At 42.0% G+C, this 22,508-nt stretch overlaps 2 protein-coding genes across 3 annotated transcripts in view; one reads left to right on the top strand and one right to left on the bottom strand.

The window, feature by feature from the left end:
• The window catches only part of CDC40 (cell division cycle 40), a 32,370-nt gene extending 17,889 nt beyond the window's left edge, over positions 1–14,481 (top strand). Inside the window, exons 6-15 of the mRNA XM_015858722.1 lie at positions 557–653; positions 2,099–2,238; positions 4,146–4,220; positions 4,885–4,930; positions 6,311–6,412; positions 6,728–6,843; positions 7,120–7,253; positions 10,298–10,374; positions 12,405–12,549; positions 13,449–14,481. Coding sequence (XP_015714208.1) covers positions 557–653; positions 2,099–2,238; positions 4,146–4,220; positions 4,885–4,930; positions 6,311–6,412; positions 6,728–6,843; positions 7,120–7,253; positions 10,298–10,374; positions 12,405–12,549; positions 13,449–13,626 — 1,110 coding nt within the window. The 3' untranslated portion in view covers positions 13,627–14,481. The remainder of the gene's footprint in view (positions 1–556; positions 654–2,098; positions 2,239–4,145; positions 4,221–4,884; positions 4,931–6,310; positions 6,413–6,727; positions 6,844–7,119; positions 7,254–10,297; positions 10,375–12,404; positions 12,550–13,448) is intronic.
• Positions 14,482–17,952: 3,471 nt separating this feature from the next.
• METTL24 (methyltransferase like 24) overlaps positions 17,953–22,508 on the bottom strand; it is a 38,539-nt gene continuing 33,983 nt past the window's right edge. For both annotated transcript variants that reach the window (XM_015858723.2, XM_032443522.1), the window contains one exon: positions 17,953–18,749. In XM_015858723.2, coding sequence (XP_015714209.1) covers positions 18,435–18,749 — 315 coding nt within the window. In that variant the 3' untranslated portion in view covers positions 17,953–18,434. The remainder of the gene's footprint in view (positions 18,750–22,508) is intronic.

Raw genomic sequence — 22,508 nt, 5'->3', positions numbered from 1 at the left:
GTTTTAATAGAGATCCAGTGTGTCTCAACCAGAAGGTGTGCTTTAGGGTGATAGAAACATTCCCAGTTCTAACGGTGAATAGGGGGGTTCTGAATGTTGTGCATTCCATTGTATTGAAAGACTGGAAATAGAATGAATTATATCTGTGTGTTACATGTAGAGTCTGACGAAAGATCCTTATAAACAGGAGCAACTTGGAAAGAAATGAAAGTAAATTTATATTTATTTTAAGGAAAAGGGAGATTGGTCTTTTTGTTGTTGTTCTTTTCTTTAAAGCAACAACACAACCAATAAATGTCCTTCACATTGAGTCCATGGTGCTTAGCCATAGTCTGTAAATAAAATGATTATATTTAATTATTTTCAGTGTACTTAGCTTTTCAAGCTAATCTGCTTTTGATAAAGGTATTCTATTGATGCTTAGAAATATTTCTGATCTCACTTAGCAATATGTGTATTCTTAATAGCAAATAAACAGTAATGCAGTTTTGGATTTTGTTAAATCGTTCTGAACGTTTATTTTGTTAAAAGTCAAGATCATGTTTTATTTTTCCAGGAAGAACAGAAGGAGTTGGATGAAATAACAGCTAAGAGGCAGAAGAGAGGAAAACTAGAAGATGATAAACCTGGAGAGGAGAAGACTATATTACACGGTAATGGCATCTTCCTGCCTGTTCTCATTTTCCTGCACACCGTGTTTTCTTGCCTGCTGTGTTAATTAGTAAGGATGGCAGACAGCCTCAGCAAAACTGCTGAGGCACCTTGATGTTTCTGTTTTGGAGATAATAGCACTCACAGGCATAAGCATAAAGGGCAAGGAAAGAGATAAGCTTGGACCAATTCCACATCATACTGTGAAGAGCAGCGTGGAAATGTCATCTTTCAGGGTACTGGTTTTATTTATTTCTTTTTAATCTCAGTAGGTATGCATATCTTCTTCATATTATAGAAAGGAAAAAAACGGTGAGATTATGTGCTTGGTTTAGCCTGAGCTTCGGAATGACCACAGTTTTGTCTTTTGGTACTTTTATCAGCAAGTAGTGCTTTGAATTACAGACATAACATTTAGAAAATCACTTGGACCCTGTACTTCCTCCATTCTTAATGTGAACATTCTTGCTATCATACTATGAATAATTATTTATCAAATGATTACCCTGTTGAGGCCTATAGCATACGATAACCTCAAAGAAAAACATGAGAAAATAAAGTAAGTAAAATTAAGTGATTTTTGGAAACTGTTGTTTCATCTGTCTGTATGCAAAACTGTCCTACGTGGCAACACTTGGCACAGGTAGTTCCACCTGTCTGTGTACCATCACCTAAAGTTTCACAGTCGAAGTCCTTACAAGATAAATTTTAATCTTCTCAAACTGAAGCCTTCCAGAAAAAAACACTGCTCTGTAGACACCTTCAGACATTGATGCTGAGCAGAAGGTCATTTGTACAAGCAAAACAGTCATATCAATACCCAAGAAACATAAATTAATTAAATCAGCGCACATCTTAATGTCAACAGATGAGTCTACTTTGGAATATCAATTTACAGGACAATGCACCCTGCATGTGTGAGCATCCAGGCACTTCTGCGAAATCTAGTTAAAGAACAGATGTTAGCTGCTGACTGCTATTGGTGGAGCAGTTGGTTCATATTGATGAAGGATCTTTTTTTTCTCTGATTTGCAATTCTACTGAAATGACTGTTAAAGCACAGAGCCCGGTGGAATGTAAATTGCAAGCAAATGCCAGAGTTAGAGTGCAGGTTATAAACTGTGTGGAGTTAGTGCGAGCAAACCCCTATTGTCTTCAGGAACACTGTGGCATTTTGAGGTAAGCTGGGTAAGGGGGAGATTGTTTTGTTCAAATTATCAGCTTCCAATCAGATTTGCTGAAATGGCTTCATTTAAGTACAACTCATCAGAATCCATATCCTATGACATGGATTTATTTTCTTATCATCCCTCTTCCCACCCTTCTTCAGAGCAAGTCAGCTGTGTTGAAAAAAGCCTTAAATATGTGTTAGTTGAATCTTCCTAAGATTATTACCCCTTAAAATACAATCTCTGAGATTCTCTGAATTCTCCATTTACCTTTTTAGTTAAAGAAATGTACGACTATCAGGGGAGATCTTACCTTCATGTTCCTCAAGATGTTGGAGTTAATCTCCGTTCCACAATGCCACCTGAGAAGTGCTATCTTCCAAAGAAACAAATCCATGTATGGTCTGGACATACAAAGGTAGGAAGTTTTGGAATGTACCTCATAAAAATGCACTTTGTTTTCAATCTGAACTTATATAAAACTGAATCATTGGTAGAAGAAACAGAGGTTTTTTCTCGTTTATGACATCGTGCACACAGTTGGCAGCATTATACACCTGCACAAGGTGTTCACATGGTCAGATATGATTGTTTGTGATATCTGTATAAACTTTTTTCATGAGCATCCCCACATCTTTTGAAGGAACGAATATTCTTCATTCACCTTTGCGGGGTTTTGAGTTATTTACTAAATTGCCACGTGAATAAGAGAAAGACTAATTCTAGAGATAACAGAAAATGCATTTGTAGACTAGAAGTACTTAAATGCTATTTCACATCAAACCAATGAAAAGTTGAATAGGTTTTGTCATTGTAATACATAACAGGATTCCTAAACATGATTATTAACTTGCTTTCAGTTTTCCTTGATGTTGCTTCACATTCATCGTTTCTTTTTCAGACAGTGTACCTAAACACATATTTGTAACGTTAGAACTTGTTTCACTGATCAGATTCATAAAGCCAGATTCAGTTTGCTGCTTCTTCCATCTCTAATTTTCAGTATTATGTCAAGGAATATGCTGTGCTGCAGTGGGCAGCGCCTTAATGATACCCAAAAGATCGAAGAAAGGAGACGTGGCTTTTGCCTTTTTTTGTTGAGTCAAACGTCTGTATTTTTCTTTAGTGACTGCTGCATCAAAGAACTTGTAGTTACAGGTATCAGTGTTTTCCAGAATAACATCTTCTCTCCAAAGCTTTAGTCACTCATTTGCCTATTATCTTGTCAGAACAAATTGATGCATAAAATAGGTTTTGTGCTTTTTTTCCTTCAAATAACCAAGACAAACAATGGAATGGATGAGAAAAACAAAAGGAAGGAGGACTGAGAAAGATAGCAAAGCTGCGGGATATAAGAAAGTACTGATAAGGAGGGATATAGAATGCAACTCAAACCAGAGTGGGAGGAACTAGATGGAATAAGAATAGAGTAATTGATGTGTTATGGAAGGAAGAGATGTCAATCTATGAGTACCTGGCAGTTCTCTAGATGTCCTTCATAAAGATGACCTGAAATACAGACAGGTGGGAGGATACTATGCCCAGGGAATTCGCTGTTCAGTGGCTACAAGCCAGTATATGTAATAAGTGGAGCTGGCTAGAGTTTTTTCTGTGGAATACTTCCACATGTCTCACCTGAAAGGGCTGTTTGCTAGTTGGAACAATCAAACAGGAACACCAAAAAAAACCAGGGCTGTCAACCTGCATAGTCCTGTCAATTTAAAGCATATGTACTAGGCAGGGCAGGTTGGCTGGGGTTTTTGTTTTGTTTTGTTCTACTAGAGAAGTAGCACTCATTACTTTTGAGATTACTGCATTTGCAGCTTCAGAACCTGTGAATGCTTCTGGGGATGCCTGTGTTGGAAGTGGCCTCAGGGACTACATTAATACACCAATGGCACTGCTGCCATGATGGTACTGCTGCCATCTTGTATTTAAAACAAACAAAACAGGACTTGTTTGGAAAAAAGTATATAGCAAAGAGAATAAGTTGGCAGGAAAGGATTCCATTACAGCAGTCACCTTAACCCACAATTTATTTGATGTGATTACCACAGTAATGGTGTGAGTGTTGAGAAGGGACTGTGGAGAAGCTCTCGGGTGTATGTATGTACAGATATTGAAGTGAATCAATTTGTTGGCTGTAACAATTGTTAAAAATGCGTCTGTTTTTAAAGTGGAATGGTAGGATATTTCTTTTAGATATACTGTATATTTTATAAAGTTGCTACAATGCAATAAAACTTTATAAAAACAGGAGGAGGGCTAGTGAACTGAGAGAATACATAGATGCTCCACTTACTGTTTAATTGTCTTTATTTACAGGGAGTTAGTGCCGTTAGGTTGTTTCCTCTGTCTGGGCATCTGCTGCTGTCTTGCTCTATGGATTGCAAAATTAAGGTGAGTTATTTTTCTACTTTCATTTATGTATTTTATTCTAGCACTGAATACAGACTTTGCATTTAGAGTATGTAAATGCTTGGCAGTTCTACCAAGTTACTGTTTCTTATATTTTCTCACTTGAGTTTTAAATTATAAGTTCTTGGGAACAAAGATAGAATAATACACAAGATGGTGTGGGTGTTAGAACAGTGTAGTAACACTTAGTAATAGAATTTAGGAGGTCTTGAGTTGCTCAGGTTACTGTCTCTGCTATTGTTATAATTTGCTGTGAAGCTTAGTTTTGCAGCTAGCAACAGGCTTTTCATCAAATAGTTGACTGGAAATATTTGTGGCTTCAAACTAACCTCATTTTAGTCCATCAATGTCACATTAGAAAACTAATAGTTTGATTAATATTTTCCTAAATAGCAAAGACTTAGATACTGAAAAACTTAAATTAGATCTTTTATTGTACTGTGTTGGGGTTTTTCTTTCTAACAAGATGGAGTTCTTGTAAATGGCTGGATAGATATATGGAGTTTATCAGTAGATGTCTTAAATTTGTAGTTAGTTAAACTGGCGTAATAATTATTTGCACTTAATTTCAGCATCATTGGGTGTGGTTTTTTTTAACTGTTGACATATTTTCTCCCCTCATCTTCTTGTTCTTTTTTCTTTCAAGCTGTGGGAAGTATACGGAGATCGAAGATGTCTACGGACATTTATTGGTAATCATGCTATTTTTAAACTGTGCTCTTAATATACATATAAAACAGCTGTGTGAATTGATGTGTTACAGGTTACCTTATTGTGTTATCTTAGGGAGGACCTGTAAGCAACCAAAGCCAATGGTATTCATTATAATATTGGCAATGAGAATTGAGGAAGGTGCAACTTTTTTAGTGAACCTTTGGCATTATTCCAGGAAATTTAATGTCAACATATGACTCTTTAAGCCCTTTAAAACAAGGTATCAGTGTGCTGTGCTCATCAATACTTCATGCAAAGCTTCTTTCCAAAGGCAAAATTATGAAACTGAATTGCTTCATATTGAGAACAGCAGCTCCTCTATAGGGAGGGCATCTCGTGCTCTGCTAATCCCCCTTTAGCAAAGTGGTCTCCTGTGTGCTGAGTTTCAAGTGCAAACACATGGGAATTGTTTCTTATTTTGTTAGGTTCTGGTGCAGTTTTTGTTTATGCAACAGGTTGTTTTTTAAAGCAGATGGTTGAGAGAAAAATATATGAACTTCACAGCAGCCTTGAATGCAGCACAGAAGTAGCTGATTCTTCTTTTGAGATGGGGGCATTTCTAGAATGCACTTGGAGTGAATATATGTTGAGTAACAACAACAAAGTTATTTTATCTGATATTTCTGAAGACAGCAGCGTAGCAAAGAAATACTCAGGAAAGGTTCTCTAAATAATCAAACTCATTCCAAACAGTTTGACTGTTCTCAGAAAGTTTTTGACATGAACCAGGTTTACTCGCTATTTCAATATCTATCAAAAGCCTCTTGCAGTCTGATAAACATATATACACATACTTACTTATGTACATGTTTTCTATATATGTTACATATGTTTTTTGTGTATAGTTTCTATGCCAGTATTTTAACTAAAGAGAGCTACAATGACCAGCTGGAAGCATTGGGGTGAGGATAGCAAGATGAACATCAGAAACCCTCATATTTCCAATGATTTTTGATTGTTTTGTTTTTCATTTTAAATGTTTCCCCTTCAAATGCATCCCAGGTAGTGTTTGTGTCTCCTGTTTTTTCCCTTAGTTGTCAACATTGATTTGCACATTGTTTCTGTGCAGTACGGTTGTTTCTCTCTCCAGTGTTTATATGTGCTCGTGGTTTGTTTTTGTTTGTTTGCTTTAATTCTCATCAGTCTGCATGAGGTACTTGAGTCAGGAGTTCTTTGTCACTTGAATCACTGTGCAGAAATCAGGTTTGCTGGTACTCAGGAAGAATTTCAGTGAGCAATTTCCTTCTTCTCTTTGCCTTACTGAAGATTATAGCAGTTAAGTGGAAAAAGGTTTTCCTAAAAACCCCGTAATTCTAAGCACAAATGAAAGGGTTTATTGCATCTTTTCTGTGTTGTAGGACATGGGAAAGCCGTTCGAGACATCTGTTTTAATAACGCTGGCACTCGATTTCTTAGTGCTGCATATGACCGCTATATTAAACTGTGGGACACTGAAACAGGTAGGCCTATAGCTGTGCACACTGTGACAAATTGCTTACATATACATTTACATCTAGAGACATAAAAAAGCAATGAAATCATGCTTTAGACCAAAATGTAATCTGTAATACGGGGTAAATTTTGCAGGTATTCTTTGAAACTAAGGGTGTTGGAAAAAAGTTTCCATAATTGAAGGAGACGTCAGCTTGCTTAACAGTAGCAGTAGTCTCATTCAAGTGAGAAATTCATGAATGTCTCTAACAATATATGTAATAAACTCATCAGCCCTTAGAACTTCTGGCTTGACCCACTATGAACACCTTTGTCTGTTTCAGGGCAGTGTATTTCAAGATTCACAAACAGGAAGGTTCCTTATTGTGTCAAGTTCAACCCTGATGAAGATAAACAAAATCTCTTTGTTGCAGGAATGTCAGATAAGAAAATAGTGCAGGTATGTCTATCTTATGTCTTATTTTCTCCTGATTTCTCTCTGTAAACACTCTGCCTACAGCTCAAGAAACTGTTAATTTTACTTAAATTTTCTTACTCAATTAGAATTCTAGAACCAGTTGATCGTGTTGCTTTTTCCTCCTACTTTTTCCTCCTACTTTCAAAGACTGTTACTAGAGGATTTGCCTTCTTGCCTGATATTATTTTAAAGCTTCGCATTATAATAATACAGTATTTAGTAAAATCCAGCATCTTACTCTGACTTATTTAATTGTAGTGGGATATTCGGAGTGGTGAGATTGTGCAGGAATATGACAGACATTTGGGGGCTGTCAACACCATTGTGTTTGTGGATGAAAATAGAAGATTTGTGAGTACATCCGACGACAAAAGTTTAAGAGTCTGGGAATGGTAAGTTAAAAATACTAAATTTAAGCATATTATGAACAAACTGATATGGCAGCATATTGTTAAAAGTGTGCACAGCAGATAGGATGCTGAAGCATACTGAGTTTATAGCTAGCTGAGGAAGAGCTGAACTCAGATTTCTTTAAGTGTGTATGTAATTATACACACTCTCTATAACTTCCTGAAGGGAGGTTGTATTGAGCTGGGGGTCAGCCTCTTCTCTCATGTCATTAGTGATAGGACCAGAGGGAATGGCTTCAAGCTGCAGCAGGGGAGATTCAGGCTGGACATTAGGAAATATTACTTCTCAGAAAGGGTGGTCAGGCACTGGAATGGACTGCCCAGGGGGGTGGTGGAGTCACTGACCCTGGGGGTGTTCAAGGAATGTTTGGATGTTGTGTTGAGGGACATGGTTTAGTGGGAGCTATTGGTAATAGGTGAATGGTTATACTGGGTGATCTTTTAGGCCTTTTCCATCCTTGATGATTCTGTGAAAGCCTCCTTTTATTGATGCAGATTTTATATGGTCATCAGAATGTATTTATTCTTTACATATTATTAATGATTAATAATTTATTTTGACACTGTATATTTCTCAAATCTCTAGAGAAATTATTCTAATCTTTAAAACTTAATTGTTTCCTATCTCACTGCTGAACATTAACCAACCTGTTCTGGCTTCATTCCTGAGACACTTTGTAGTTTTATCTTCCTCCAAAGAAAGCACAAGACAGCCACGTCAGCCTGAAACATGCTGCACTCTATTAGCAGTCTTTGTTCCAATCTCTCCTTTCCCCAGGGGTACAGGAGCCCATAAATAAGCCCTTTTAGAAAAAGTTTCTTATATTATGCTGGCACTTTTAGCTTTTGAATGCTTTGAGCTTTGATACGCACAATGTTATTTAATATTTGGCCACCATGCAAGATAACAATCTTGGTGTAGCTTTGTTTCTGCTTTTCTGGTAGTCCGCTTTTTGGGCCTTTGCTGATAGTGTGAGTGCAATAAATGACAAAAATGAAAGTCTCTCCAACAAAACTCATACCAAACATTTTTAGTGCCTTCCAATTTTTAATGTAACTGGGAAGAAAACAAATATCTTCTATTTCTGAAACCTTTCCCACAAGATTCTAGATCTTAAGACCTTCTGCTTAGGACTTGAAGATTTCTCTTAAGACTCCAGGCTTCTTTTTAAAATGATTAATTCCATATCTTCAAGTATCTGTTTCATTTTGTCATTCACTCACGAAAGCTGTTGCACAACACAGACACAAGTTTGACAGCTCCGTGACTAATCAGTTTCTTCCCAGCTTTTTTTATTGGGTTTTTTTTTTTTCACTGTCTGTGCTATTTGAATGTCACCCAAAACCCACAGTGTGTCTGTGATCTGTTGCTGTCACTGTCAGTAGCAGCAGTGGTAATGACCAAAGCCTGGGAGCCCAGGTTTAGGCTTATAGGCATGGAACACTGTCTCCAGATGTGACTCCCAGAGAGCCTCTGTTCAGCTTTTTGTAATTAGACCCATGTATTTACCGAGCTCCTCAAAGTATTTACAGTATTGTGTCTGCTAAGGAACGTCTCCTCTCTGGTGAGTGGGAGGAGGATGTCACTTGCACAAATCTGTTATTTCCTTGAGATTGGATTGCCCTTCTTCTGTGAGCTCTGTGTTGATGGCTGAAATAAATAGCGGAGTGGGTGGATTTTAGTCACTCTGTGGGGAAAAGACGGAAAGGCAGAAAGGTTCTGCTATGGGAACATTGCAACCTGATTGTTACAGTACCACGTTTTCTTTCTTCTGAAGCAAAAATCTGCACTGAGCATCCTGTATGCTGAAGAAGGGTTCAGACAATAGGGGACCCAACCTGTAGTTGATCTATGGTAACCAGTCTGCATATGTACATGATTTCAATCTCCAGATTTCTGCAGTGCATTATAACTCCTAATATATTCAGCACATCAGCTTTCCATATCAAACTGTTACATACCATAACTCAAATCGATGTTCTTTTTCTAAAGTTCATAAGGACAATTGTTACTAAATCTAGGGTGATTTCAATGTATTTCTTCACGTTCTTCAGCACAGTATTTCTTCAGTACCCTTCAGAAACAAAGCTGCCTTCAAAGTAATTATGACCTGAATATGGCCTTAAAAGCCAGTAATTAAAGCTGGACTAATTGCTTGGTTTCAATTGTTCAGAGAAATTTTGGAGCGGGTTTTGTAAATACTTTGACTTGGCCAAAGCTGGTAATGGGACGTCATGTCAGACTGCATTACAGTGAGCAGCTTCACCTCGGAGAATGTAAATGTCCTTTCCCTGAGAGTTCAGAGCACGCTCATAGGTTTCACAAGGACAGACTTAAAGATCTGGTAGTTTGTTCAGGAGTCTTAACCGGGAGTGCTTTAAAATTTGCCTGCTTTGCTTTTGATGTGAGTGTATCTTTACAGCAGTGATGGTAAAGCTAACATGGGTGTTATATTCTGTGTTTTACTTTCAGCAGTGCAAAACGTTATTTTCTCTTGCATCTAATTCTAATTGGATAAACAAATGAAATGATTTGGGCAACTGATATGAAGCTGTTTGAGTACTCCTCTAATAAAATGAAATGGAATTGAGACCGGGGAGTTCACAGCTGAGTTCAGCTATGAACATTAAGAATTGGTTGGCATCCCATTTGGGGAGATCAGGAGGAAAATGGCATTGTCAGAGGGAGTAGAATAAAACTGCTTTCTTTACGGTTGGTGTTTTTTTTAAGGGACTGGAGGCAATAGAGTATCTTTGTGTTACAGTTTCCCAATTGGAGTCAGGATTCTGCTGTAGGCTGTGGGTCATTTGGTTTGGGGTAAATTCCGTGCTACCAGAGGTTATCCTATAAATGGTTGCACAGCTGGAGTTCTCTAGGTGAGCACCCGTAATTTTGAGCTTATCCACATTCTTCTTTAGACAGCACTGCTGTGTTCTCAGTAGCTTAGTAAATCAGCTGTCTCAAGGCAGCCCTTTGGAATAATGTCTGCATGCCTTCCTAAAACACATACTTCTTCCTTTTGCAGGGACATTCCTGTAGACTTCAAGTATATTGCTGAGCCAAGTATGCATTCGATGCCAGCCGTGACTTTGTCTCCAAATGGTGGGTTAACAACTTCACTGCCTTCTCAGGCCGAGCTGACATGAAATGTCTCACTGATGATAGCTCTGTAATATTACCATCTTGTACTTCCCTGCTGCCCCTACAACCCCACCTTCCCAAAGACGTGTGTGCCTTTATTCCAAGATCAGACCGAATCTGGATTTAATAGTTTTGAGAAGACCAAATACGTCAAAATGAAGGGTTGTTACAGCATAGCTGTATCAGTTTAAAACGAGTGCAGCACAAATAGCATTTGCTCAGGAGAAACTCTGAGTTACCTCAGTGTTACTGTATGTTAATGCTTCCTTGGTGTTTATGTTCTTTGGTAACAACCAGACTGCAGGAGGACACGGGCTAAACGCCTCCAGCAGTAAGTGAAAAATCCCTCTAATAGGACAAAATCTCTTTTATGTGTGTTGGCCAAAATTCAATAGCTTTATTGCCAACGTTATTGAAGTGTTATAGATTTGCAGTTAACAGTCTAATTCGCTGAGCTGTGGCTGATCAACTTGTGTAGCCAGCGCATTCAGCCAGCTATCAGCATCAAATTACAGTTCCTTTGCAGTGTAAATATTTCATCCTTAACAATCGAGGCAGAGCCTTAATATTAAAAGGAAGATTCTGGAGAAAGACAGTGAACGTGAAAATTTTATGGAAGGAAATTTTCAGTTTCCTTCTGAATGCAGATGATTGTAACGGACCTTATAAAAACTAGAAGAGAATAACATGACTGGGGCAAGCACACTATTTATTTCTCTGGGAGGCTGAACTAAACTGTCTAATTCCAAGCTAGAAGCTGGATCAGATTTAAGGACAATCCAGCCCATTTTCTGTCATTGTTCAAATAAGATATGGAAGACAATGATAATATGTAGAGTTCAGGGCAGAAGCCTGTTGTAAACTATTCTGTAATGCATTGCCTTCACTGGATTCTCAGTTAAGAATTAATGCGGTGCCAAGATACAGAGTGAAATTAAAAGTAGAAAAGCCTTTTTATCATATTCCATTATGACACAGACAATTAAATAAGTCTCAAAAATATAAGGATCCTGAAACTCCTTAGTCACAGAATCACACAGAATGATCTGGGTTGGAAGGGACCTCAAGGATCACATAGTTCCAACCCCCCTGCCTGGCAGGGCCACCAAACATACACATTTACTAGATCAGGTTGCCCAGGGCCCCGTCCAACCTGGTCTTGAACACCTCCAAGGACGGGGCATCCANCCCCGTCCAACCTGGTCTTGAACACCTCCAAGGACGGGGCATCCACAACCTCCCTGGGCAGCCTGTTCCAGGGCCTAACCACTCTCCTAGTAAAGAAGTCCAGGTGACCATCTTAGGGTACCCACAAAAAAGGTTATCAAATAGATTACCTGTTGTTGTTTGTTTTTCCCTTCATCTGAATTACGTGATTGAGAGTTTATAATATCTGCACCAGAAAAACTTACTCAGTAGCTTAAAAAGGGATCAATTCATTAGTGCGGTTAACATAACAGGCAGAGCTTTTTAGAGTTCTCAGTGCATTTTGTAGGAACAGGCATCCCAAATCTTGTCAAGTATAGTTTTCTGCCTTCTGACAGTTATAACAGGTGGAAGTTGGGTTGGCCATCTTCCAGACCTTGTGATTCTGTGAAGTAATATCAGCTTCTACCAAGAAACTTTATTACATGATAAGATAGATTAGATTTAGGTTGGATATAAGGAAAAAATTGTTACTGTGAGGATTGCAAGGCACTGGAACAGGTTGCCCAGAGATGTGGTTGATGCCCCATCCCCGGTGACTTTAAAGGCCAAAATGGATCAGGTCCTGGGGAACCTGATCTAGCTATGGATGTCCCTGTTCACTGCAGGGGAGTTGGACTGGATGTCATTTAAAGGCCCCTTCCAACTCTAAGGATTCTGTGATTCTGTATTGAAAATCTGAATTAACACAGTGCATAAAAATTTGTGTGTGTCCCAAGCTTTCCAGCCAAGACTCTTTCTTTGTATGTGGCACTCTGTCAACTCCTCTTTCATTGCACTTCTAGGGAAATGGTTGGCTTGCCAGTCAATGGACAACCAAATTCTGATATTTGGAGCTCAGAACAGATTCAGATTGAACAAAAAGAAGATCTTCAAAGGTCACATGGTAGCTGGCTATGCTTGTCAAGTGGATTTTTCACCTGATATGAGGTGAGTTTTGTGGGAAAGGGCTTCATCTTAAACTCACAAGCACAGACACCAGATTTCTTTTTCAATCCTCTGCAACATTCATTGATGCACAGCCATCCTACTAACTCAGTAATAGGACAGAGCTCTCTAAGATGAGCAGAAGAAATTAAAGTTTGCTCTTCTTGTTTGACTGGACTAAGTATATTCAACAATTGCTATAAGAAACAGGTAAAAAGCAGCCAGCGTAGTCCAGATTCCCCATTCTCTAAAGACTTACTTTGCTGTGTTTAAGTATCCTGAGATTGCCCTTATTTTGCCCAGCCCTGGTGCAGCACAGACCTGCATCTGACTGTTTGCATTCAGTCAGCAGCAGCCTCCCCAGAGCCCTTCAGGCTCTGTTCCCACCATATGAACCTGTCTGGAACACCTGGAATTCAGATCTGCCTGCTTTTTCTTATTCAGAGGTCTGGTGTGCTGTATCCTCATTTAGCTGTTCAGAGATCTATCTTTTTCATCCTGTTTCCTTGGTAACCTGCCCATATGTTTACCACTGTATGTACATAAGCTATGCATTGCTATAAAAAGTGGAGAATAACCTCAGCAAAACGGGAGGAAAAAAGCAGAGAGAATGTCTATAACTTGCAGATGAACTTCTGGCACTTTCATCTTTTCCCAACGTGTTCTCTTCAGTCCCGGTAACACTGTGTGGGTGTAATCACATTGGTTAGCACATTTACCTCACAGCTGATGCATCACCTTCTGCAGGACTAGGTGTGCCTCAGAGCACAGCATGAATGCCAGTTCTCTGGCAGAGAAGATTTCAGACTGTCAGGTTGGGGAGGCTCACTGGGTGAAGCTCTATTCCATTTTTCAATATAAAGTGTTAGAATGCAAGTTTTATTTTAATCCCTTTATTGCAGCTACGTGATATCTGGAGACGCAGATGGAAAGCTTAACATCTGGGACTGGAAGACCACAAAACTCTACAGCAGAATAAAAGCACACGATAAAGTCTGCATTGGCGCGGTCTGGCATCCGCATGAAACTTCCAAAGTCATCACGTGCGGCTGGGATGGTCTCATTAAACTGTGGGATTAAAGAAGCTGCTGCAAGGATCTGAAGTTGTAAGCCCTGAGATCTGAGGTTGCAGTGAATTCTGCTGTAAGGACAGGTAGACGTGTTGTCATACAGCTGTTCGCGGCTGGCTGTATATATGCTCTGAGAGTGGAAAACCTTCAGAATGCTTGACTCAAAGGATAGTGTTCTAAACGCACCATCTGGCTGTGAGGATCTGCAGCGTACAGCATCAAGTCTTGGTTTGTCCTGTCACCTTCTGCACAAAATACTCTTGTAAAATAAAACAGATTTAAGAAAAACTATTTTTGTGGCTCTGGCTGTCAGAGAGGTGGGGAGTTCAAGGAGAAAACCAGCAACTGTGTCATCTTCTTCCTAAGAAGAAATCTTTGGTACCTGCTGTGACAGAGCTGGAAGTCGAGCATTTGTTTATGTTCCTTGGATGGCATTTTATTCTCCCTAAAATACTTCTACCTTTCTAGAACACAAAATCAGTTGCCTATGATGTCTGATAATTCACAGTAGAAATGAAGAACTGATCAGAAGTGCAGAGCCCTCAATTAGACTGTAATCAACTGAAGCCTGTATTCATAAAACCTTGGTGTGCCTGGTTTGCCTGTGTTTAACAATTGCATCGTGCTGATGACCAAGTGTCATCCTTACAAGTACCCCTCAGCTTCCACGTAAGGTACCAGGTGTTTTTTCTCTTCCCATTTACTGTTAAGTTCCAGTAAGCATGATGTTAAAAAGCAAACAAAACAACAAAGTGGGCTGGTTGTACTATAAGATCCATGCAGTCTGTGACAATTTACTGTATATACATGCCACGCTTTCTCCTCTTTAAAAGACTTATTTTTAATAAACCATTTTATAAAGAAACTTTGTTTATCTTCCTTCACTTCTTCCATCCACCGCTGCCCACATGAAAGATTTCTTATTGCTTGGTATTTTAATACTTAGTCGTACCAGAATCCAGATAAGCTCATTTTCTTGCCCCATTCATACAAAACTAATTTAAGTTGGAAGGAAGGGGGGGGAGGGGGAAATCCTTTTAACACCGTCTGCTCTTCTTTTGAGCCCCTAATGGAAATAAAAGCATGTAACAAATTTGCCATTGATCAGTTTTAATTACAGTTTTGAATTACGCTCCGTTGCTTGCTATAAGTCAACAGCTGCTCATCAATTAAACAATAGCAAAGGATTAATGGCTATAATTAGCAGTAGGGCGGGAGATAAGGCACTGTAGTAGCTGAGATGCAAAGAATCTCAGACTGGAAGGGCTTTTTTTCCCTAAGACTTTATTTGTAATTTAAATCTGCTGTTCTGGAAGGACCGATTAACAAGACCGTTCTTTCAAAGAGTACTTGTTGAAGTTAGGCCTCTGTGAGTGAACTTGGAACTGAATGGAACTTACTGCTTGAGGAGAAAACTGGCTAAAATAACTTCTTCTGTGGGGAAGAAAACCAAGAAGTATGGACTCGCTACATTCTGGAGTCAATGAGTTAGGATTAAATGTTTGCAACAAGCCTCAGATCAAAATTCCGCTGGGAACTTGCAGATAGATGAACTCCTTTGTCCCTCGCTGTTGGTCACCCTGTTAATCCGATGTGGAATTCCTCACATCTGCATTGAAGCCCGCGGGGGGAATTTTGATGAGGATAATTAATTCCTCCCTGTCAGCTGCAGAGTCGTGGACTCCAGAGCTGGTCGTGTCAGCGATTTTGCTGTGCTTGGAAGAGGCAGCGGGTGACCGCATGGGATGAGTCCAGGCTTCCTTCAGCCACCTGGGAAAGGACTCCTGGCTAATGAGCTCCAATGGTGTCCTCCTCTTTGCCTCCCCATTTCGTATTATGCCAGAAATGGGTCTGCTACAAATGTTGGTCATGCATCTCTAACTTGGGGAAATGATGTGGCAGTGTCTTGCCACTTAATACCAATTACAGTTGCGGGGGTTTGTGGATAAGTGGACTATTGCCATCATTGCTGGAGTTCTGCCTTGGAAACCTGATTCTGGCCTCGTGCCACCTTCCTCATGGACTTCTTTCATATGTGAGAGGATGGAATGTCCCACGTGTCCTGGTGCAGCTTGCCAGTAGGTGGGAAGGCGGTCTCTCTCAAGGCAGATGGTTGCGGCATCTGTCTCACACAGAGCCTATAACAGCCCCCAGGAAGACAGGGCTGCACATTCCTCGCCCTCATTGCAAGAAGCAAACATCTGAATTACTGTGCATCCAGAAGACTCCAAGATCGCCTTGGAAAAAGCCAATTTTTAGCTAGAGGTAGATGTTCACCATTTAACAGCACGGTCTTCAAAGGCTCGTTTAAACAGGAAAGCCTTGCAAACCTGACAGCGCAGTTACACTGTGTACTCCCTGCAGAGCTGAAAGCTCTTACAAACAAGTTTAGATGATGCTCACCCAAGTGTGGACATGAGGTACCCTGGCACTCCAACCTCAGAGCCTCTTGTTACCTGGTTACGCCACAGAACATATTGAAAACGTTCTAAATGTAGAAGCATTGGGCCTTTGTTAACTCACAGTGCTTTGCATCACTGGGGGCTGCTAAAATCAGGTGTTACTGCAGATGTATTGGGTTTGTCTCCTGGGCCTGGCTCAGTCCTTGGGCTAATCCGAGAGGCGTCAACACTGAGCTGAGTGCCCTCTGGTTTGCAAAGGAAGAAAACAACCCACAAATCCTCTGGGGAGCAATTTCAGCCCTATGAACCCTGCTGGGCTCCCCAACAGACACATCTCTGGGAGCTGCAGAGCCCCCCCAGCACCACCACTCCATCACCCCACAACCACCATTGCTGTAATTCACCACCCCAACGCTTCCCCTGTGGTGTAAGTGAGGTTTGGTGGAGTTCAAACTCTTAGGAAGCAACACTAGGAGAAAAAAAACAGAGCAACCAACTTGCACTATAGGTGTGCTGTGAGCACAGAGCTTACCTTCAACTGCAGCAAAGTATGAGCATACAGTGGAAATCCAAGGCAAAGAGTAAGGATGTTCACAGTCTGAATATTCTTTGGTTGCTGCAGAGAGAGAAGTGTAGATGTGGGTCAGCTCTGACCTTCCACCACCACTGAAACGTGTTTCTACTGACAGCAATTAAATGTCACATTGTGTTAACAGGTGGCAAGGAATCAGGAGTGACTTCTTACCAAGTAACCCTGAGGGTGCCTTCAAGGGCAAGAGAGCAGCTAATGGAGCTCCCAGAGCCTGGGCTCTGAACAAACCAGATGGTCTCAGCTGTGAATTATTCACCAGAGAGAATGAGTGCATTTTCTTCAGGTGTGTGACCAGGTGATGTACACTGCCAGCTTCCACTGCCACGGGCTCCTCTCTGGGGCCATTGCAGACCTCACTGTGTGACAACTGCAGTCAGACAGCCTTTGCCCCACAGCAGCGTAGCTCAGAAGAAACCACATTCCTTTTACATAAAGCCCAGTCATAAAGAAATAGATGGATTCATTAAGCTTTGCTCCTTTAGGTCAAAGAAGCCAATAAAAGCCAATGCGTGGATGCACAAGAGCTCAGAAAGAACGACTGTGCTAACTCTGCTTTAAGAGGCGCTAAGTAGAAAGGCACAGAGCATAAAATGAGAGCTGTTCCCTTTCCCCATAATATCACATAACTGCCTTAGGAATGATAAGTGGTTTTTATCTATCCTGCATTTTCCATAAAGTTTCTTTAATTGCCACAGTTATTGAAAGTTTTGCTTTCAGAAGACGTATTTGCTAATGCCTAATACATTCCCTTGGATTGTTCTGTGTCACTGCAGAAAAAGGACCAAGCACACTGATGCCAGAAAACAAAGCAGTACCAGACATGTCCTGCTCTGGGTGTCCCTAATTGAGCAGGGCTTGGACCAGATGGACCAAGAGGCCCTGCCAACCTCAGCCATCCTGTGGCTCTATGTTCCTAGCCCTGGGAGCTTCCAATGCAAGGTGGCTGTGTCCAAGCTGTCCTTGACTCGGGCTGTTTCTGTGCCTAGGAATGGTCTGGGAAGGTCCCAGATGGCCTGAGCCAATATGGTGCAAGAGAGCTCTTTAATGTGATCAGGCAGCCATGCCCAGAGCCTGTGCACGCCTGCACTGCTCCATGTAGCACACAGGCACAGCTGGGAGCACCAGCAGGCCCAGTCTGTCCCTGTTACTGAAGAGATTCAAACCCTCTCCAGTCCCACAAGTCCTGCACCACGCTGGCCCTCATCATCATGGCAGGGGGATTTGAAGCCTCTTCCAAAGAAGCCCAAGGTCTGCAGCCTCCATGGCCAACACAGATACACAAGATCTGACTCATTCAGGCATTTCAAGCCCTGCAAAGAACAAGGAAGACATGAAAGTGGTGTGATCTTGTATTTCAATGCAAAGTTTAATGTCAAAATTATCCATAACAAAACAATTAACCACCTGCTGCATACTTTTTAGCTCCCTCTCATTGCTTAGCTTCCCAGGGAATGGCTGAGCTGGGTTATTGGGAGCACCCTTCACCCAGCTTGCATGCCAGCACTCAGAGCCCACGTATAGGGCAGGACACGTTTCCACATCCCCAAGACCAGAGCCACCACTTCTGCAAGTGTTTGTGTGCCCCTCGCAGGGAGAGAAGCAGGGCCAGGGAGCTCCATGAGAAGGAGCCAGCGGGCAGTGCTAGAAAAGGTGCTGCAGAACCTCACCCGATCAGGTTCCACTTTCAGCTCTTTTGACAGCGTTTAAAAACAAAAGCCAGCCCGTTTCATCAGCAACCGCTATTTGGCAACTTCAGCCAGTGACTCTAAGGTCCTCATCAGTAATGCTACAGGACACATGGCTCACATCGTAGATTCCTTTCTGCTATTTCCATCTCGTATTCACCCAGCTCAGTGTGTAACAGCTACTGGCATTGAAGGCTTCCTTTTTCAGAAGCATCTGTGGTTTTGATAAGTCTTTGTAGGTATGGAAAAGCCTGAAGTCCTTCAGCTCCAGTTCTCGGAGCAGACTGTACCAGTACCTCACCACAGTGCTGTCATTGCCGCTGACCTCAAAACCAGGCCAGTGGATGTGCACCTCAAAGACCAGCTGCCCGATCTGCTCAACAACATCCTCCAGGATCAGGTTTTCCAAGATCTTCCACTCCGCGCTCTCCACGTCTGCCTTGAGGACATCAATCTGCAACAGAAACATCATTGCTGTGTGAAAATGACTGGCTTTGCCATTATAGAATCATTAAGGTTAGAAATACTAAGATCACCTAGTCCAACCAACCAGCCCATCCTCACCATGCCCACTAACCACATCCTTCAGTGCCATCCACACAAGCCATGAACACCTCCAGGGGCAGTGACTCCCCCATCTCCCTGTGCAGTCTGTGCCAGTGCCTCACTGCTCTATCTGAGAACAATTTTATCAGCAAGATCCAGAGCCAGGCTTTCCTGCTTTACAATACACATCACTGCTTTCATGTATTTAAAGGCAATACTTTGTACTTAAAGCTGATCATCTCAGGACACATGGGCTAAGACAGACAGGGCTGTACATGAAGCTCCATGCTTGCCTGCTCGCTGCCCTTCTCTTCTTGCCTCTGACACCTAGTCTGAGAAGCTCTGTACTTGATGCTGATGCTACAGCCATTTCTGCAGTTACATTCGGAAAACCAACTTCTTTCAGCTCAGCATAAGCACAGGTTGATTTTGTTTAGAGATGAGTTGGGGGAGGGGCTGTATCTTCAACTAATAAAAAGAGCTTTTCATCAAAATATCACACCTGGTTTGAAGGAACGTGCTGCAGAGGTGCACACAAACCGAAGGGCACTTCTCCCTAGGGCAGAGCAGGTGCAACTCCCTGGGGAGCGTGGTTTGCTTGCACCAGTTCCACCTGAGCTGCTCACACTCAGAGCGTGTCTGAAATGAAAGCTGCAGACTTTACTTAGAGTCAAAAAGAACATAAAAAGAGGAAGAAAAAAAAAGAAAAATGGGCAGAAATGTTCCAAGTCAGCAGGCAGGCCCCATTACAGCTGATGAAGTGCCATTAGTGAGCTGAGGCAGACGCTGAAGAGCCTGGATTTAAGGGCACAATAACACAGCTGTACACAGAAACACCACCGTTATGAGAGGCTGCACTTACTGCGCTTCTCTGGGGGGCTACCAGGGGACAAGAAGACAGAACTCAGGCCAAACAACTGCTGCTGGTTCCTCCCTAAAGGCACATCAATATCCTTCAAGATCACCTAGTTCATCCATCAACCAATTCCCACCTTAAAACAACGGGCTGATTTTGTCACTAATGGGGACAACAAAGCAAGGCAAATCTACTTTACAGTGAGTCCCAGTCTGCATCAGAACCAACCCAGTGAGCAACAGGCTGACGTTGGGGCTGGACACAAAACCTAACTTAACCCTAATCTTACAATGCAAAAGTTAATGACAGTAACTGTGTGGGCTTCATGCATAGCAGGTCATGCTTTATGATAGAAGTCCTGCAACCCACGTGGGCCTACAGTACATTCAGTGGCCACACCTGGATGCCCAAAGCTCTGCAGTCTGTGCTCCCCAATGGCTCAAAGGACAGGCCAGGTCAGGCAGAGAAAACCAATGGAAGAAGAGCTCGGTGCCTCCCAGCTGCAAGCTCACGATCCAGCAAAGGGAAACAAGAGGAGCCATGGCATCCCAAACCCGGACTGCTATATCTGGTTGCTTCAACCTTCCCTTGTTCTCCAGGTAGACAACTGGAGGCCCCAGCTCTGATCTACTGAAGCACAGAGTGCTCACAGCCATGCCTTAGCTCTGGTACTTCCTTGCCTAACTGCAACTAAGAGCCCATCAGCATGCCCACATGTGGGGCAGTGAAATGGCTTCCCGTAGTGCTCCTCTGGGTTCACCAGCAGGCTGAATGCAAATGATCCTGCTCGGGAAAGTCAGCTGAGACCTACTTCATGGTTGAGCTCACTTGTTTCCCTTTATGCATTTAAATCAGTTACTTATTTTTCAGATAGCAACACACGGCTCTACCAGCAATGTAATTTGGAAGGTACTTTTGATCCTATGTGGGTGCAATTGCAACACTCCAGAAGCCACACATTTCTATCTCTGATACTTTGGCAACTTCGACTAACAAAGTATTCAGAGCTCCTCTTGTGGGGCAGTAGCAGGGGAGGAGCTGTGAAGAGATTTTTCTAATCGTTTGCTGTTGTTTTCCCATGATCTGGCTTTATGGTATGACATCTTTTTTCTCACGGCAGTTTCCACTCATCATCCCCCAGGTTTGTTTGCTTTCTCTCTCAAGCTTCTGGGGCGGATCAGCAGGCACCCTGCGTGCACTGCGCTGCATTCACAAAACTGACCCGAAAAGCAGCTGCTAACCAATGTGTCTGTAGGACAGAGAGAGCTGCCTTGAACTGAAGTGGTCAGAGATCAATATAGACTGTATACCACAACCTCCTGTGACTGCCTTCAGGACACAGTACCCACCTCATTATCCCACAGTCTCCATTTTCTGCTGTGGACGAGGTAAAATGAGCCTTGAAATAGCTTATGTCAGAGCATCTGAGCACCTAACAAACACATCCTGCTAACACCAAACATTAGTTAGTTCTATGAAGAGGTATTTATTTCCTCCCAGCAATAAGAAACGCACTCCTAGTAAGAGAAGCACTGCCACCTCCAAGGCATGTTGATGCACAGTGCTAGTGAGAGGATTACCACACAAATCCCTCAGTGCAGAGCTCCAGCTCACCCAGGAGCACAGTTAGATTCAGCTCTGAGGAGAAACCCAGGGGTACATGCCAGAAAGAGAACTAAGACCTGTGGTGCCTTATGGTATGGGGATGCCTTCAGCAGCCTGCAGGCTTTGTGCAATACGGCTGGATCCTTTTATTTGCCACAGATGCTCTGTCAAAGACAAAGAGGTTTGCTTGTCATCTTCCAACTGAAATGGGTCCTGGGTCACTGTCAGAAAGAGACTGAGTTAGGCTAGCAGCCTTTGGGGTCATACTTCCCCCACCTACATTTCTTTCCTTTAAGAAAAGGCCAATATCAGATCTCACAGGAGTGAGCTGTGTACCTCTCTCCTGCTCAGAGAATGAAATAGCCGGCTCCACTTTTGGTGCAGGGGTCTCCTATAACTCACCACCATTAGGTTAGCTGGGGGACAGAAACAAATTGCAAGAGTGACTACAAGACATTTGTTCTCTTTCTCTGTTTCATATAAGCCAGTCTGCCAAAACATGAGCAATTAAGTAGCTTATCACTGAGAAGCAGAAAAACGTGTCTTTTTAATCATGTTTTCTCAATACTTAGCTCCCCTGTAAATATACCGCAGCATTGCACCAGTCACACTTAGGGAAAATAAAGGCCTTTCCTCATGCACAGCCAAGCATATAAAACAGCTGAAAAAGAATGTGTTTTAATTAGTGGAAGTTACCACATACAGTATGAGCACTCATTTCTTCTTTTCAGGGTAATGATTTGTTACGACTGTGCATCATTTCCCAAAGTAGAAACCAGAGCTCTGTCGACCTACATCATTTCTGGAACGCCAGGGTTAGCAGGATCTCAGCTCTGTGGTGCCCCACGGGCACATTTGAAGCTCCCTGTGGAGCAGAGTCAATCAAGAGCAGCAGTCAAGGAAGAAATTTGGCCACATTACTGCTAGCAGCAGCTCAGCAGAGAGCAGAGCAGGGGAGTGCAAAACTGCTCCATCCTTCTATATCACAGCTCTCAACTAAAGACCATACCAGCAAAGAAACAGCAAAGGGTCCCCTTTCACTAAGTACAAGTGTGTATTTTCAGCAGGTAAAACACCAGAGGAACACGATGCTATTCAGAGGGACCTAGACAGGCTTGAGCAGTGGGCCCAGGTGAACCTCTTGAGGGTCAACAAATCCAAATGCAAGGTCTCGCATCTGTGTCAAGGCGACGCTCAGTACCAATA

This window comes from Coturnix japonica, chromosome 3, assembly GCF_001577835.2.
Source record: "Coturnix japonica isolate 7356 chromosome 3, Coturnix japonica 2.1, whole genome shotgun sequence".
Taxonomy (NCBI): Eukaryota; Metazoa; Chordata; class Aves; order Galliformes; family Phasianidae; genus Coturnix; species Coturnix japonica.
This window is presented reverse-complemented; position numbering and strand designations above follow the sequence as displayed.